The sequence below is a fragment of the Macrotis lagotis genome, chromosome 8 (assembly GCF_037893015.1).
Source record: "Macrotis lagotis isolate mMagLag1 chromosome 8, bilby.v1.9.chrom.fasta, whole genome shotgun sequence".
Taxonomy (NCBI): Eukaryota; Metazoa; Chordata; class Mammalia; order Peramelemorphia; family Peramelidae; genus Macrotis; species Macrotis lagotis.
The window spans coordinates 146,529,854-146,547,883 of NC_133665.1; the positions used below are offsets into that span (position 1 = coordinate 146,529,854).

The 18,030-nt window shown below is 34.0% G+C and overlaps 1 protein-coding gene across 3 annotated transcripts in view; it reads right to left on the reverse strand.

Moving 5' to 3' along the window:
* Positions 1–18,030, reverse strand: part of GRM7 (glutamate metabotropic receptor 7) — a 1,085,204-nt gene that overhangs the window by 453,738 nt on the left and 613,436 nt on the right. For all 3 annotated transcript variants that reach the window (XM_074196076.1, XM_074196078.1, XM_074196077.1), the window contains one exon: positions 9,818–9,958. In XM_074196076.1, the coding sequence (XP_074052177.1) occupies positions 9,818–9,958 (141 nt within the window). The remainder of the gene's footprint in view (positions 1–9,817; positions 9,959–18,030) is intronic.

The following is an 18,030-nucleotide window of genomic DNA, read 5'->3' on the forward strand; positions in this document are numbered from 1 at the left end:
ATATCCATTTCTGCATCTATGGTAATCTATTCTCATTGAATATAATAGTAAAACTACTACCCTTGGATTTCAATGAATCATGTACAGAAAAGGAAAAAAAAACATTCAAGAAACTGAAGTCAGGAACAAAAGCTGAGTCAGAGGAAGGATATGATAAATCTGGGTGTAGGATTATTTTTAAGATATTTGATGTTCTTTTAAAAATATATCTAAAATGTGGGAAGTATATTAGCCTTAGAGATATGTGAGGCAACACCCAGTATCAAATAAAGATGCATAGAGTGACTAAATGCAGTCACTGAGTAAATTTAGTTTTATTGTAGACATAAATATGAATATAATGTCAAAAACCAGCTCCAAATTAACTGAAAGCAATTAATCAAAGATAATTAACCACACCACAAACAATCATACTTTATATGGAAAGCCTGACTTCAACTTATTGGATTCACAGTGGGTCCTTTTAATAAATAATTAGCAGAAATTGAGATCACTATCTCAATCTCAAACAAGGAATAATTTATCTGTCATATTTGTGGAAATAGGAGCAGTTTATAAGCAAGGAAGAGATAGAGAGCAATATAAAAAAATCATACTGAATTGGGGTGGCTAGGTGGTGCAGTGGATAGAGCACTGGCCCTGGAGTCAGGAGTTCCTGAGTTCAAATCCAACCTCAGACACTTAATAATTGCCTAGCTACATGAACTTGAGCAAGTCACTTAACCCTACTGCCTTGCAAAAAAACAAAAAAAAATGCTGGATAACTTTGATTACATTAAATTAAAAGGCTTTTGCACAAACAAAACCATTCTTACCAATATCAAAAGAATTGTAGTTAATTGGGAAACAATTTTTACATCTAATGTTGTAAAGGACTCATTTCTAACCAGTCTAACACAAGCTCTGAGTGACACAAACTAAGTCCTCCTCCCCTTCTCTCTTTCCCCTCACTTTTTAGTACCTCTCAAGAGGAGGGTCAAGAAAAATATACAAACTTATGTTTTCTTTGTTTTGCAATGTACAGCCAATTTTTGATTAAGGAGTTGGCGTTTTAGGAAAAGAATTTATCCTCTCTAGGTGTTCTCCCATAAAGGACAATAACTGAGTGGGGGAGATGACTAAAGGTTTGAAGGCTGACTGCCCATTCCTTTCTTCTTTGGTGAGAAAGTCAAGAGTTAGTTATATTGATTTGCAGGATACAAATATTTAATTGCAAAGATAGTTTTTTAAAGATTAATATCCTCTATGAGACCATCACATTGTTAGAGACTGTTATGTGTGGTAATATTGTAAATTATCTTCACCTTGTGCCTTTGAGCAACAGAACCTTATTTTACTAAGGTACCATAGAAATGGAAGTGGATTAGGGTCTGGGAAGGATATTTAAGCACTTGTATTCTGGTAAATAAACCAAGCACTTGGAGCACTTGGAGATCTTGATGGAATACTTGTCTCCCTTGTTATCCTTATCCCCACTCCTCCATTGCTGGCCTGGGGAAGATTGAAGGAGTCCAGAACTGGGACTCAACATAGGAATCCAGGAAAGGGACTTTATATCACATAAAATATAAATAATTAGTACAGAATGTACAAATTTCAAACTCATTCATAGATCAACAATGTAAGTGTTGTCAAACAAAGGAAGATTTCACCCAATTGGAAAAGCCTAATGGTAGGACTTTTACTAAAATTAAGCAACTAAGAAAGCATCAGCAGCTTCCAAGATCAACAGCTACAACATCATTAGGAAAGGGTCTAAAGTATGGAAAATACTCTTGATGAGATTTCAGGGATATATGACCAATATAGAGGACTATATTTTCCAAAATCTACCTGATTCCTGTGCCAGACATCATTCACCATGCTGTGGCAGGAGGACTACAAACGTCATCCTCCAGGTATACAATAAATTCAAGGCTAATAATAATAATAATATTTGTCTTTCACTTTTGAAGAAGACCATGACATTAGAGGAGATGCCTTGACAAGTACATGAATTGGATTTGAGTGAGGGAGTACTGTACTAGCCTCACTTTTCCCTCCAAGATATGGATCAAGATGACTTGAGACAGACCTGGATGCTGCTCAATCAGGGTTAAGTGACTTGTCCAGGGTCGCACAGCTGATATGTGTCTGAGGTTGAATTTGAACTCCTCTTTTCCTGACACTAAGGCCAGTACTTGATTCACTGAACAATCTAGCTCCAAGGTGGTGTCACCCTAGGCAAGTCACTTAAACCCTGATAGCATCATACCCAAGGTCATCTCCAGTATTCTGATTTATATCTGACCACTGGACCAAGATGATTCTGGAGGAGAAAGTGAGGGTGGTGACTTATCACAGCACCCCTTCACTAAAATCTAATTTATGTGTTTGTCATGACATCACCTCCCTAATATCACAGTCTTCTTCAAAAATTAAGAACAAACAACAAATTCCAAGTTATATCCTACCCCTCCTTCCAGTGGTACAGAAAAATAGTCCTATTGGATTCTGCTCCAGGTAGAACATATCCTTTCAGAATGCAAACTAGAAAATGTCCAGAGGCAAGCAACAAGGATTATAAGAAAATTAACTTTTCCACCACTTGAGAATCAATCAGTGAGGGTAGGGATGTTTATGCTAGAGAAGAAAAGGCATAGGATAAGGTTTATTTTCAAGTTGTTAAGGTCTTCTAGGTCAATTTAAAACCTTCTTTCTTCTGTTTTAGTTTTACAGGACAGAACAAGGAACAATGGGTAGAATAATCAGAAAGGTTTATTAAGTTTGAGGTTAAAAAAAAAACAAACAGCTTGAACTAGTCAAAAATGAAATGGGCTGCCTCTAGAAGTGAGCTTTGCTTTTCCTAGAGGTCTTCCAACAGAAGCTGGATAATTACTTCTTGTGTTTGTTATAGAAAACTTCTCCATCTACCCATCTCCAATATGGAAAGAGAAGGTGCTGATTTCTCTACTAACTCTGAAATGCTCTGATTCTCAGAATTTGCTTGTACTGTCATTATGACCCAATCTTCAATTGCAACTTGTAAGAATTTGAACATTGCTCTCAGCGGTTGTACAATTTGTTGCCAGGAGACAATTAGAAGAGGTAATGTTTATCTAAGTTACAGGTTCAATAACAAATAATAACACAATTTACACTTCAAATTATGAAGTACAAGATATTTTTAGGGGCCTGCTAACCAAGGGCAAAATTTTTTAGAAGAAAAAATTTGAAAATAAAAGTTTGCTTTATCAACCAGTCAAACATTTGCTTAAGTCCTTCTCCTAAATATTTTTCTAGAAGTAGAGAAGGGCATGACCAACATCTTCCAGAATCTAATGGAATTCTGACTACTGACTGCTGTTTCCCCTGAAATTCAGACAAAAAAGAAACAACTGTGGGAAAGGAAACATTGAGGCTAGAAAAGAGTTTGGAAAGCCTAGGCACACAAGTCAGATGATAATATAACATTGCACCATTGATAATAATCCAACCTGCCAATACCTGGCTATCATTTGATCACTGCATCTTAGCTCCCTGCTAATACTTCCTGGCTTTTTATTCATTGTTTTTTGCCCACCATCTTCAATATTCATTCAGGCATCAATAACTGGGTAAGAGGTGTACTGAATTCTCTGTTATCAAAGCTAGGCATACATCTCAGCCAAGATATTTGAAATGATAGGGTATAGGCTGTAGGAAGAATGCCAGGGTAGGAAAGCCCTGGGAAGGATAATCAAAGAGAACTTATAAATTTCCCTGCCCAAAATTTTTAAGGGAAATGACAGACTGTTCTTTGGTTGTTAGTTTCAGTATATATGAATAATATTAAGGGGCATGGATGAGGTCTCTATCCCTGTGAGTTCATGCAGAATTAGTTTAATGGAAAATTGTGAAGAAGGTAAAATTTTCTCTGACATTCATTGGCTTTCTTCCTTATCACTTACTCCCTCCCTCTTCATTCCACCTATAAAGGTCACACCCAATCCTAACCTACCCCTTTCATCAGAAGTATCTGATTCTCCATCTTTTCCTCTCAAATTTCCCCTTCACATGAAGACATTTCTGGGGAAATTGAACTGAGGTATAAATTACTGTTTGTGATTGACTGAGTTCAGTCTTCCACCTTAGAGTTATAGTCTTTCTTTTAATTTTTTTCAATTAACAAAAATCTATTTTGCATCCTTCCCATCTATCACCTTTGGAAAAAAAAGAAAAGAATATCACTTTTTAACAAATATTCTAACAAATACGCTAAAAATAATTTCCACATTGGTCATGTCAAAAAATAGATGCTTATAAAAGATAATAATATAAGCAAATTAGGAGAACAAGGAATAATTTATCTGTCATATTTGTGGAAATAGGAGCAGTTTATAAGCAAGGAAGAGATAGAGAGCAATATAAAAAATCATACTGAATTGGGTGGCTAGGTGGTGCAGTGGATAGAGCACTGGCCCTGGAGTCAGGAGTTCCTGAGTTCAAATCCAACCTCAGACACCTAATAATTGCCTAGCTACATGAACTTGAGCAAGTCACTTAACCCTACTGCCTTGCAAAAAAACAAAAAAAAATGCTGGATAACTTTGATTACATTAAATTAAAAAGCTTTTGCACAAACAAAACCATTCTTACCAATATCAAAAGAATTGTAGTTAATTGGGAAACAATTTTTACATCTAATGTTGTAAAGGATTCATTTCTAAAATATATAAAGGACTGAGTCAAATTTATCAAAAAACAAGTCATTCCCCAATTGACAAATGGTCAAAGTATATGCAAAGGCAATTTTCAGATGAGGAAATCAATGCTACTTATAATCATATGAAAAATTTCTTTAAAACATTACTGATTAGAGAAATGCAAATTAAAACATCTCTAAGGTACTACCTCACCCCTATTAGATTGACCATTATGATCAGAAAGGACAATGATCAATGTTGGAAGGGATGTGGGAAATGTGGGATAACAATGCACTATTGGTGGATCTGTGAATTGATCCAACACTTCTGGAAAGCAATTTGGAATTATGCCCAAAGGACAGTAAAACTATGCATACCCTTTAATCCAGCAATACAACTATTGGGTCTATGTCCTGAAGAGATCATGAAAAAAAGGCAGAAAACCCACATGTACAAAAATATTCATAGCAAATCTGTTTGTAATGGCAAACAATTGGAAATTGAAGGGATGTCCATCAATTGGGGAAAGGCTGAACAAATTGTGGTATGTGTATGTGATGGAACACTATTTATTATATTTTTCGAAATCAGGAGGGATAGGAATTCAGAGAAACCTGGAAAGATTTGTATGAATTGATGTTGAGTGAGATATGTAGAACCAGAAGAACATTGTATACCCTAACAACAACATGGGATGATGATTAACCTTGATAGACATGCTCACTCTATCAGTACAATGATCAGGGAAAATTTTATCGGATCTGTGATAAAGAATACCAACTGTATCTAAAGAAGGAACCATGGAGTTTAAAGGAAGAGCAAAGATTATTATCTTCAATTTTTAAAAAGTTATCTTATACATTATATAATTTTCTACCTCTAAAATTTTATTTCTTATGTAAGGATATGTTTTTTCTCTCAGTGCATTCAATTTTTACCTATAGATATCAGGTAAACAAATGTAAAAACTATATCAGATTTCCTTCTGTCAGGGGGAGGGAAGAAAGAAAGGAGTGGGGGGGGGAAATTGAAAATTCAAAACCTTGCAAAAAATGATTGGTAGATACTACCATGGTATATAATTGGAAAACAAAAAATTATATTAATTTTATAAAAAATAAATGTCTATTATATAGTCTGAGTTCATCATTTTTGTATCAAGAGGTAGGTATGATGCATCATCATTGGTTTTCGGGAGCCATGGTTAGTCATATACAAGATGTAATTTTACTAGTAGCCACTCATGTCCTCATACTGAGGAGTAAGTAACAAATCATTTGAAAAATCAAAATCAAGAGACAATAGGAAGTAAGAGAATACTAATAGGAAGAAGGGATCTTTTTCATCATACTGAAAAAGAGAAGCATCCTGATATGTCAGAGGTTCTATCCCCATTTCAGATCACATCTGCAATATACAATGATGAATCTGCGGATTTCTTTATAGTCTTGGTAAAAAATTATCTTTTGTTTGAGTATGATGTTGGTGATGACAGATGGAATGACCTTAAGTAAGTCATTTAAGTCTCTCTAGATCATATTTTCCTCACCCATAAAATAATTAAAGGGACTGGATAAGACATAAATATAACTCAAAGTCAAGATTCTATGAATTTTGTGGTTATCCTGGCAGTCTTGTTTTTCTCAAGTGGTCTTATCCTTAAACCTAAGCTCCTCAAAACCTCTTTCATCAATTAATTCCTTCATTCATCCCATTATTTTCTTAGGTTTTTGCAAGGCAAGGGGGTTAAGTGGCTTGCCCAAGGCCACACAGTTAGGAAATTATTAAGTGTCTGAGACCATATTTGAATCCAGGTAGTCCTGACTCCAGGGCTGATGCTTTATCCATGGTGCCACCTAGTCCCCCCCATCCCATTTTCTTAAGCAAGGATATTCGCCTTAGTATCAATGGCCTCACTTAAGCAAGTGAATTGATTTATCCTTCACCGTCTCAACACCCCCCAAGAAAAGCCTCTTGCCCAACTACTTATGAATATCTTTCTTTCTCTGAAATTTATATACAGAGGAATCTCCAAAAGAAAGGTCTTACTCAATTTTCCCAATCAAAATATGAAGCTCTGTTTAATTGGCAGTTGGGTTTAGACAAGTACACAGATCAAAAGCTCATGTGCATAAGGTCAATAACAAAGGAATCTAGTTATTTGCACATTAGAGAAAATTAAGGCATGAACACTTAAAGGATATGTGATTTCTTTTAGTGTAGTGGCTGGAGATAATGATAAAAGACAATTCATTTGGAGATTTACTTGTTTTAGCAAATGTGTTTGAGGGTAACCTTAGAGTATATGAAATGAAAAGTGTGTGAAAAGGGAAAATAAATGTTTTCTATTTTTTTGAAATTCAAGGTATTTATTTTTATTTTATGATTGCTTCAGGAATTGGAATGGGATAAGATGGGATGGACTGAGATGGGATGAAAATGTACTGGATTTGGGATTTCTTTGAATAAAGGAAATCTTGATGAAGAAATTCCATTTATCAATGCAGGTCAGTACCAGGTAGGTAATTTAAAAATCTAAAAGAGAACTGATTTGTTAATGGTCAAATAGGCAAAAATCATGTGCATTGGAATAAACTTGAGACTGTCTCCTTGACCATGAGAATCATCCTCTATTTATTATATAATAAAAAGTTTGGCTGTTCGGTCATTTCAGTTGTGTCTGATTCTTGATGACATTTGGGGTTTTGTTGGCAAAGATGCAGGAGTGGTTTGTCCTTTCCTTCTCCAAGTCATTTTACAGATGAGGAAACTGAGGCAAAAATGGTTCTATGACTTGTTCAGCAGTTAACTCACACAGTTAATTTAATGTTTGAGGTCAGGTTTGAACTCTGGAAAATGAGTCTCTGTGATGTCAAAAAAAATAACAACTCTTAAGAGCCTAAAATTAAGTCACAGTACCAAGTCTAACATGAAGATCTCTAACTGTCAGAATTGTTTTCTTTCTACCTCTGCAATAATTTTAATGGTTTTGTCTACATTGCAAGACAGAAAACTATCAATTATCAACACACAGCATACAGATAACTGAAATAAGTGCTCTCTATATAAATTAAATATGAAAAAATAAATATAAATATTTGATCTAATATATGTTGGATTATGGTATCATGCAGAGAAAAAACAAACAGATCATAGGTATAGGTATTAAATTAAAATCTGTTTGTGTTGCATAGAGCTATTATAGGGGGAAAATAATATTTTCCATTTTTTCTAGAAGCAAAAAGGAGTGGTACAAAGCAATATACAAGTAAATGAAGAATACATGATGAATATTATTCATATATTTTTTAAAATGCTTGATTACTTGTAAGTATCTGTACCTTTCTTTTGGTATTCATCACAAGGTATCATTGTCTCCCACATTTGCTTGAGGGAAAATATTTTGTCTTAATAACCTTCTGTTGGCCCAGAATGTCTTACACAGGGCCTTGTAAAAAGCAAATTAATAATAATGATAATGATAATAACAATAATAATAATAATAGCTGGCATTTATATAGCCCTTTAAAATTGACAAGATATTTTCCAAATGTTATGCCTTTTACCCTCAAAAAAACACTGAAAAGTAGATGCTATTGTTATCTCCATTTTACAGATGACAAAGCTCAGGCAAGAAGTTCAATAACTTGTCCAGTGTCAAATATAAAGGCCATATATCTGAGGTTGAATTTGAAGTCAGGATCTCCTGACTTCAGATCTAGGACATTATCAGTTGCTCCACCTGGTCACATTTCAGATATTAAATAAATGTTTAATGAAGTAGGAATTATGCTATTGAATGGACTTAAAAGTCAGGAAGATTTCAGTTTTAGAGTCTCAGATTGTTCATCTATAAAACAGATAATATAAGCATAGCGTAGTTATGAGTTATGAAAATCCAGTGAGAGAACTTTAAAAGTGGCTTTATATGCCTTAATATATGTTATTACTAAGAGAAAACCAATCTTTGCAGAATAACAGTACAAAAATATACTAATTACTGAAATTATAATCAATAGAAGGCACTTCAGAAATTTGTCCCAATGCAGAACTGACATTGCAAAATTTTTTTCAAAATTAAAAATGCTGTGGTTAGTTTAAAGATAAGCAAATAACAATATATACCCCCCAAAATAAAAAGAACCCACCAATCTATAAGATTCTAAATAAAATAGAAAGCTGGTTCTCCCTTTTATTAACATCATTACTTTGTCTTCCTCTAAAGGCTTACTCATATGTCTCACTGCAAAAAGGAGATAACCATAGGTTTTTTATTCCAGTTCCAGTGGAACATTCACTCGGACAAGTCCTATAAAACTAGGAAGTAATTAGCATACTGATAAATATTTTATCACTAGTTACTATATTTAATTTGACTATTATTCTATCATCAATATCTCCCAAGCACTTGACATACATTATTTCATTTGATCCTTAAAACATTCCATTTTATAAATGAGGAAACTGAGACTGAGAGAGGTAAAATGACTTGTTCATGGATGTGGAGTTAGGATTGAAATCCATCTTTTCTTTATTCCAAGTTTGTTTTTTAGGTTTTTTAGGTTTTAGGAAGGCAATGGGGTTAAGTGCCTTGCCCAAGGCCAAACAGCTAGGTAATTATTAAGTGTCTGAGGCCAGATTTGAACTCAGGTCCTCCTGACTCCAGGGTCGGTGCTCTATCCAACTGCATCACCTAGCTGCCCCTCTTTATTCCAAATCTTGCACTCTATTCACTATGGTATCTGAACAAATTGCTGAATTAATCATATAGATAATGCTTAATATTGGTGAAACGTAGAGATGTAGAATTTGACACAGGTTGTAAGCAATGAGAAAATTACTTCACAGTCCTAACTATAACAGCATTTATCAAAAAAAGCATTCAAATTCAGTTGACCTCTTCAAAAAATTAGTAGAATCAAATGGTGATTGTCAACTATGAAGAGAAAAACAAAATGAAAAGATTTTCCCCCTATTGCTAGTCCTCTTGTTCAGCAAGACTTATGTCGCTGCTCCATTTTTCTGTGAAATCTAATAAAATTCAATTTAGTCATTCAATTTGTCTCCAGCCAAGCTTCCTTCTGTCAGTTAGACCAACATTTCAATGCAAGCAGCATAGAGAAGCAGGAGAAGGACAAAGAGAATAAGATTACCTGTGCATTTTCGATCTGTGTCTTCTTTTTTGGACCCGCTAATTGTCAACTTGCAGTTGAAGTTTTCTTCCCAGTACTCTGCAAACCACACATTTCTTCTGTTGTTTTCTAGTGTACGTGATGTAAAGTATGTATCAAAACCTAAATGGGAAAAGGGGAAAGTTCAATGAGAATTCAGAGCTAGAAATACCATCCACAACTACTATTTTCTTTGTTTTTTTCTTAATAACTATGCATTCTCTCTATGTCAATCAAAAACCAAAGGAGCAGATGATTTGTCTCACATGATTGGGAAGATGGAAAAGTAGATACTTGCAATGTAATTGTCTCATTTGAACAACCTGAAAATTTGAAAAATACATGGCAAATCTATGGTAATTACAGTTGCATCAACAAGGTAAGAAAACAGAAAATCTGTAGAAGGTAAAATTCTCTGAAATTATCTCCCAACATGAAACACTTAAAGTTCCTAAGCTGATACCCTTATTATACTCAACAAAATCTGAAAGCACCCAACACTCAATGAGGCTATGTTTCATAGAGTAATCATAAAGATAATTCTGTCTGAATTCCCATGCTATGACATTTTGCAAAAGATAGAAAATGCATTCTCCTAATCATGTAAAGGGAAGGAACTGAAGCTATGGGAGGGAGGAGAAACCATAGAAGACCATAGCTAGAAAAAGTGAAAATCATATCCATGTCCAAGGGAAAAGGGAATAAGAGGCCCAAGTGCAATGGATCCTCTTGAAATACAGTTAATACAGGAGCTCCACATATCCCTATCAGGGATCTACAAAACTAACATTAGGGATCTGAGCAGGAGAAAACATGCATGTAGGAAAATCGACAAAATACTGGAATACAAGAATAATAATGAAGAAAAGAGTACATGGTTAACTCTCAATTGTGAGACTTACAAAATGAAAAGAAGAAGAAGAAAGATGAAAGAAGACAAAAATAAGAATTATGTAAAGATCATAATATAATATAATAAGTAGGCATACATTAAAGGAGAAGCAAATTTTTTTTAAATCCCTATGGAAAAAGGATCTATAATTTTACTTTAGAAAATAATTAGTATTTATATATCAATGGAAGGTTTGCAAAGTACTTTAAAAATGCTATCACATTATACTCTCACAACCACCCCGGGAAGTAGATGTTATTTTTATACCTCTTTTACAAAAAAGTGAAATGAAGCAGACAGAAGTTAAACCATCCAGAGTCACACAACTAGCAAACCTATGAGTCCAGATTTGAACTCAGGCCTTTCTGACTCCAGGTCTGGCACTTAATCCACCATACCACTTAGTTTCCTGTACTCTCTAAAGGTCATCAAAGCAATAATAATAATAATAATAATAATAATAATAATAATAATAATAACATCAAAAATATACCAAATAGGCAACATGCTACAATGCATATAACATGGAGCCTAGTAGGAAATAATATAGCAGTCAGTCTTTCAAGAGTGGGGCCCGGAAGTAATATCATAGGAGAATGTAAATGTACACCCTCTTTTGACTGGATGTAGACAGAGAAAAGCTGCAATTTTTCCCCACTTCTTTGATAACCCTAGGGGATATAGGAGAACATGGTCTGAGAAGGATCAAGGGAAGTAGATGTGGAGAAATGGGAAGATGATTTTTCCTTAGAAAGAAAAATGAAAGGTGGCATTTAAGTATGTTATCTGTGTTAGTGGGGTGAAGGGGGAAAGGAAAGGACCTAATAATGGGTTTGGTGGTGAAGAAATGGGAATCTGAGAAGAAAGAATGTAAGTAAAAATAGTTATTCTCATGACTGAATCACTGCAAGAGAAGTACATAGCCATTAGATGATAACTACTGTCCAGAGTTGTGTAAAGGTACACAAAAACACTGGAGTGATAGGTTGGCATTAAGAAGTATGAGTAGGGAGGCAGAGCCAAGATGGTAAAGGCAGGAATGCTCACAAGCTCTCCCTCAAACACTCCAAATACTTTTAAATAATGACTCTAATCAAATTCTGGAATGACAGAACCCACAAAAAGACTGAGTGAAATAATTTTGCAGTCCAAGACAACTTGGCAGATCCACCTGAAGGGTCTATTCTATATGAGGGTTAGAAAGGGTCCGCAGCAGAGTCTGGGTCCACGGCAGAGCCTGGGTCCTCATGAGCAAACTGGCTCCAGCCATCTGGGAACAGAACGAAGGCATAATGCCTGGGTGCCTGGGGGTACTGGGTCTGTGGCAGCAGTGATGGCTTCCAGAATTCTCAGTCCAAGGATGGCCAAGGATGATGGGGAAGCTCAGCAGGGAAACTCTGTCACACTAGAGTGAGAGGGGAACTTGGTCAGAACAGACCCAGTTTCTGTGAACCAGGAGTAAGCCTAGGAAACACCTGGCAGGGAGATACCCAGAAACTGCTTCCAGAGTATTCAGCTCATGGATGGTGAGGGGACTGGGTAGACTGCAGAGATTTCTCTGCTATCCCTGGGGCAGGGCTTTGTTTCTTTACCTAGATCCAAGTTCGAGTCTGGGGCCCCTTATTGCCATAGTGGATGAGGTACCCTCCTCACAATTCTAGGGCAGAGGGGAGTGCTATTGCTTACCCAAGACCAGACCACAGGTCAGGAGAGCAGTCATAGCTTCTCACCTGAAGGAAATGAGGTTCCTGGGGGTATCTCTGAAAACAGCTGCAAAAACCCTCAAAAGTTCTTTTTTATTTCACGTCTACCCTAAGAAGCAGAGATTCCCCTTAACAAAGAGTTAAAATCAAGGCATAGGCTAGGAAAAATGAGCAAACAACAGAAGAAGAAAAATCTGACCATAGATAATTTCTTTGGTCATATGGACGATCAAAATACACATAAAGAAGATACCAAATTCAAAGCTTCTAAGTCCAAAAGTTCCAAGAAAAATTGAATTTGTCTCAGGTTAAGGAAGAGCTCAAAAAAGATTTTGAAAATCAAGTAAAAGAAGTAGGGGATAAACTGGGAAGAGAAATGAGATTGATGCAGTAAAATCAAGTCAGCAGACTAGTGAGGGAGATGCAAAAAATTTCTGAAGAATATTATATCTTAAAAACAAGTTTGGGTCAAATGGAAAAAGTAGCCCACAAGACCAATGAGGAGAAGAATGAATTTAAAAAGCAGAATTGGCCAGATGGTAAAGGAGATTCAAAAGCTCACTAAAGAAAAAATTCCTTCAGATGTAGAATAGAGATAGGGGAAGTTGATGAATTTGTGAAAAATCAAGAAACATAAAACAAACCAAAAAGAAAAAAAGAAAAACTTAAAGATAATGTGAAATATCTCAATGAAAAAACAATTGACCTGGAAAATAAATCTGGAAGAGATACCTTAAAAATTATCGGTCTACCTGAAAGTCATGACCCAAAAAAAAAAGGATTCAAGTATCAATATAGACTAAAGCACACTTTCTTTTCTCCCTTTCTTTTGAGTTTTCTTTTTATTAGTTGGGGGGGGACTATTACTTTTATAATATGGTTATTGTAGTAATGTGTTTTATGGCTAGACATTTCACCAAGTAACCTCACTAAGTGACTTGGTTTTCCAATGAGGGTAATGGGGTGGGAGGAAGGGAGAGAATTTGAAACTCAAGGTTTTGGAATTAAATGTTGAAACTTGCTTTTGCATGTAGCTGGAATAAAAAAATAAAAATCAAATCAAATAAAAAATGAATAACAAAAAGTATTGGGACTTATGATACAGAAATATGAGATAGCAACTCATGGTTTGGGATACAGAGTAATTATCAACACAGTTCATTGAATTCTTCATGAACTGATGTTTTGAGGAATATCAAAAACCCCCCCTCCCCAAAAAAGAAAAGAATAGAGAGAAGAAAAGAGAGGAATACTTAAAAAACAAAAGAAAGCATCAGCTGAACAACTAGGGGAAAAAAGGGAAAGAGGAATAAGTGGGAAAATATAGGAATAAACTAATGTCAAATTAGTACAAGCAAAACTAATCCTAGGGAATAAGTGCTGAGTAAAAGTGGAATGAGATAAACAGTTCTGAAAAGAATTGCATTAAAAAATCATGTGAAAGCCTCTGTCAAATCATTAATATTTAGGTAAATGTAAATCAAAATAACTGTGAGGTTTCACCTTACATTCGACAAATTAGCAAAGATGACAAGCAAAATATAATAATAGTCATTGTTCCCACTAAAGCAAGATGGTTCAGTGAATAAACAGTCTGAAGTTAGGGTGATTCATGTTCCCAAGTTAGATCTGTTCTCAGCTATTTACTATATTTGCTAATGTAGGCAAGTTACTTAATCCTGTTTACTTCAGTTTCATCATTTATATAATGAGCTAGAGAAGAAATGGCCAAATGAAAGAGTAGGTGAAAAAGTTCACTGAAGAAAATAATTCCTTAAAATATAGAATAGAGCAAAGGCAATTTTTGACTTTGTGAGAAATCAAGAAACAATAAAATCAAATCAAAGGAATGAAAAACTAGAAGAAAATGTTAAATATCTCATTGGAGAAACAATTGACCTGGACACAGATCCAGGAATGATAATTTAAAAATTATCAGACTATCTGAAAGCCTTGACCAAAAAGAGAACCTAGATACCATTTCTCAAAAAAAAATCATTAAGGAAAACTTCCCAGCAGCAGACAAAATAGAAATTTAAAGAATTCACCATTCACCTCCTGAAAGAGATCCCAAAATGAAAACTGTCAGGAATTCTATAGCCTTTTCAGAGCTCTCAAGCCAAGGAGAAAATATTGAATGCCTTCAGAAAGAAACAATTCAAAGATAGTGGAACCGCAGTCAGGATACATCAAGATTTATTAGCTTCTTCATTAAGGGATCATATGATATTTCAGGAGACAAAAGAGCTTGTGCTACAATCAAGAATCAACCACAGTACATAGTCATTCATTAGGCTAAGAAAGACATTCAGTGAGAGAGAAAACTTTCAGACTTTCTCGATGAAATGACCAGAGCTGAAGAGAAAATTTGATCTTCATATACAAAACTGAAGTGAATCATAAAAAGGTAAAGAGGAAAGGCAAATCATAAAGGACTTAATGATGGTGAACTTCTTATATTCCTGCATGGAAAGAGGATACTGATAACTCATATGAACATTTTCATTTACTAGGACAATTAGAAGGAATATCTAGATACTTAGAAAGTGGAAGTTGAATTTAAAGGTATACTATATTAAAAAGATGGAGTTAATGGTTGAGAAATGAATGTACTAGAAGAAAAGGAAAGGGTAAGTTACTTTACATAAAAGAGGCAAGGACAAACTTTTTGCAGTGGAGTTTAAGAGGAGGGAGGGAGATTGAGTGAGACTTAACTCTCATCAGAATTGCCTTGGAGAGGAAAGAACACACACACTCCATTTGGCATTGAAATCTATCTTTCCCTACTAGAGGAAACAGATAGGAGATAAAGACCTCATTTCTCACACATAGAGAACTGAGTCAAATTTATAAAAAAATAAGAACCATTCCCCAATAGATAATTACTCCAAAGATATGAAGTTTTCAAATGAGGTTATTAATGCTATCTAGTTATACCATTTAAAAAAAAAAATCTCCTCACTCCCTATTGAACGGAAAAATGTGGGTTATAATAGTTCTGAGGTACTACCTTCCACCTATTAGACTGGCTAATAGGACAGAAAGAGAAAATGACAAATGTTGGAGGGGTTATAGGTAAAATGAGACATTAATGCACTGTGAGAATAGTTGTGAAAGGATTCAACAATTCTTCATAACAATATGGAAATTGAGGTATTGCACATCAGGAAATAGGTGAACAAATTATGGTAAGTGATTAAGATGAAATGCAATTATTTTATAAGAAATGATTAACAAAATGCTCTCAGTAAAAAAACTTAACATGAGCAGATGCAATGAGAAATCTATATAAATTATAATAGCAGTGTTGTAGAATGATCAGCTGTGAATGACTTACCTTTTCATAGCAATACTGTGACCCAAGACCCAAGTTTGAAGGACTTATGATAAAGATTACTATGTATTCCAAAGACAGAGCTGATAGTTCTGAATACAGATTGAAAAATACTTTAGGTTTCTCTTTTTTGTGAGGAAAGCTATATTTACTTTTGCAGCATGACTATTGTGATAATGTTTTTCATGACTTTATATTTTTAACCTATATCAAATAAATTGCTTTCACTATGGGGAGAATTGGGTTGGGGAGAAGGGAGATAATTCAAACTCAAAGTTTTAAAAGTGAATGTTGAAACTTGCTTTTGCATATAACTTGAGAATAGAGAATCTATTTTTAAATCTTTCAATCTCCATTCTTTAACATAGGGCCTGGTACTAAAAAAAGTGTTTCACAAATAATTTCTTTTCATTCACTCATTTACTCTTATTTGAAGGGCCATGGAAGTATATAAACCATAATACACAACTGAAGATGTTGTGTAGTGGCTCACCCATTGCAGAAAATAATTTGCATTAAAAATGTTACTAATTTTCAAAGCCTTGTTTTAAATATTCTTCTACTTGGCCATTAGAGTGGGAGATAAAAGAGAAAAAGAAACAACATATATATTTATCAAAATTTTCAAATCAAAACAATGAAATATCAAAGAAGTTGAAATAGACTAGATCCTAAATTATTAAGAAATGGCTGAGCCAACAATAACATATGAATGTTATGATATAGTAATAGAATTTATTAAATTATAAATATGAAGAATTCAGAGAAAGATAGGGAAGTATATGAACTGATGTAATTTGAAGTAAAACTAGGGAAATATATGTATAATGTCTGCACCAATATAAATGAGATGAACTAAATATTAAAATTGAGAGTTTAGAATTATAAGGATTATATATAAGATTGACAAAGTGAACTTCCCTCTCTTCAGAACTTAGAAACTCTTGGTAAAGGACCCAATTAATAATGCTAATTGACTTGGTTAAACATATTTTTCTCTTTTAAATATTTACTAAAACAAATGTCTCAGTGAGTGGGCGAAAAGGTAAAGTATAACCAGAAAGGAAGAGGATATAAAAACAACAAATATAAAATATGATTTAAACTAAAAAAAAAAAAATCAAAGCATTAGGAGGTAAGAATACAAAAATAAAAACAATGAATACTAACTCATCCTAAACTTAAATGTGATGACCAAGAAAGCCAGTAAAATGAAAGAAAATATTAAATATTTTATAACTCTGCCCAATTGATTGCAGTATAAGAAATCTATCTAAAAAATACAAAGTAAAAATGAAAGCCTGGATAAAATTTATTATATATTAAGTGAAAAATAAAACCTGCTCTGCTATTAGAATAGGTCAAAAATTAAATGTTGCCTAAATAGAGACAAAAACCAAATTGCATTAGCTTTAGGAGAAACAAAGAAAATTAAATATATGTATTAAATCGATATATACCAAGTTACATAATTAAGATTTATGAAAATTCAATAATTACAGTTAAGTGAAATGTGCAAAGATAGCAAAAGAGTAATTACAGATTTCACAATTCCTCTTTCAGAGGTAGATAAATCTAATAAAATAAAATCCTTAAAAAATGAAATATAAAATTGAACATATTATTAGAGAATCAATAATTGAAAAAATGGTCTTTTCTATTAGGAAATGTTAAAATATAATTGTCAGTATTATTTCAAAAACAGATGATGGAGGCAACTAAATAGCACAATGGATAGAGCACCGGATCTGGAGTCAGGAGGACTTGAGTTCAAATATAAGCTCAGACATGTGATAATTACCTAGCTGTGTAACTTTGGGCAAGTCACTTAACATTGCCTTGCAAAAAAAAGTAAAAAAAAAAACAGATTGTGTATCAGAACACAAAAAAATGTGAATAAATTCAAAAGAATTAGAAAGATTCAATCTGACATATACCATAACATCATCAACTTAGGGGGAAAATAGCATATAGATCCAAATGGAAACTTAATTATGATGTAGTAAATAATAATGTCAAAGAACTAATCATATAACTATACAAAAACTCCTCTGAATCATTTGAAGAGTCATAGATTTTTTGGTTAGTTTTGCTAGGTTTCCCCCCCACACACACTTTTCTACCTCTTAAAAGCATTTCTCATATAAGGGATAACTATTTTAAGATTGGTGGGTACTGGGGGGGGTATAAGAGGAAATCTAAGCAATACAATGATGAAAATATCAATAAAGTTATAGCTCCAAGGAGGCAAAAGAATGAAAGCTTC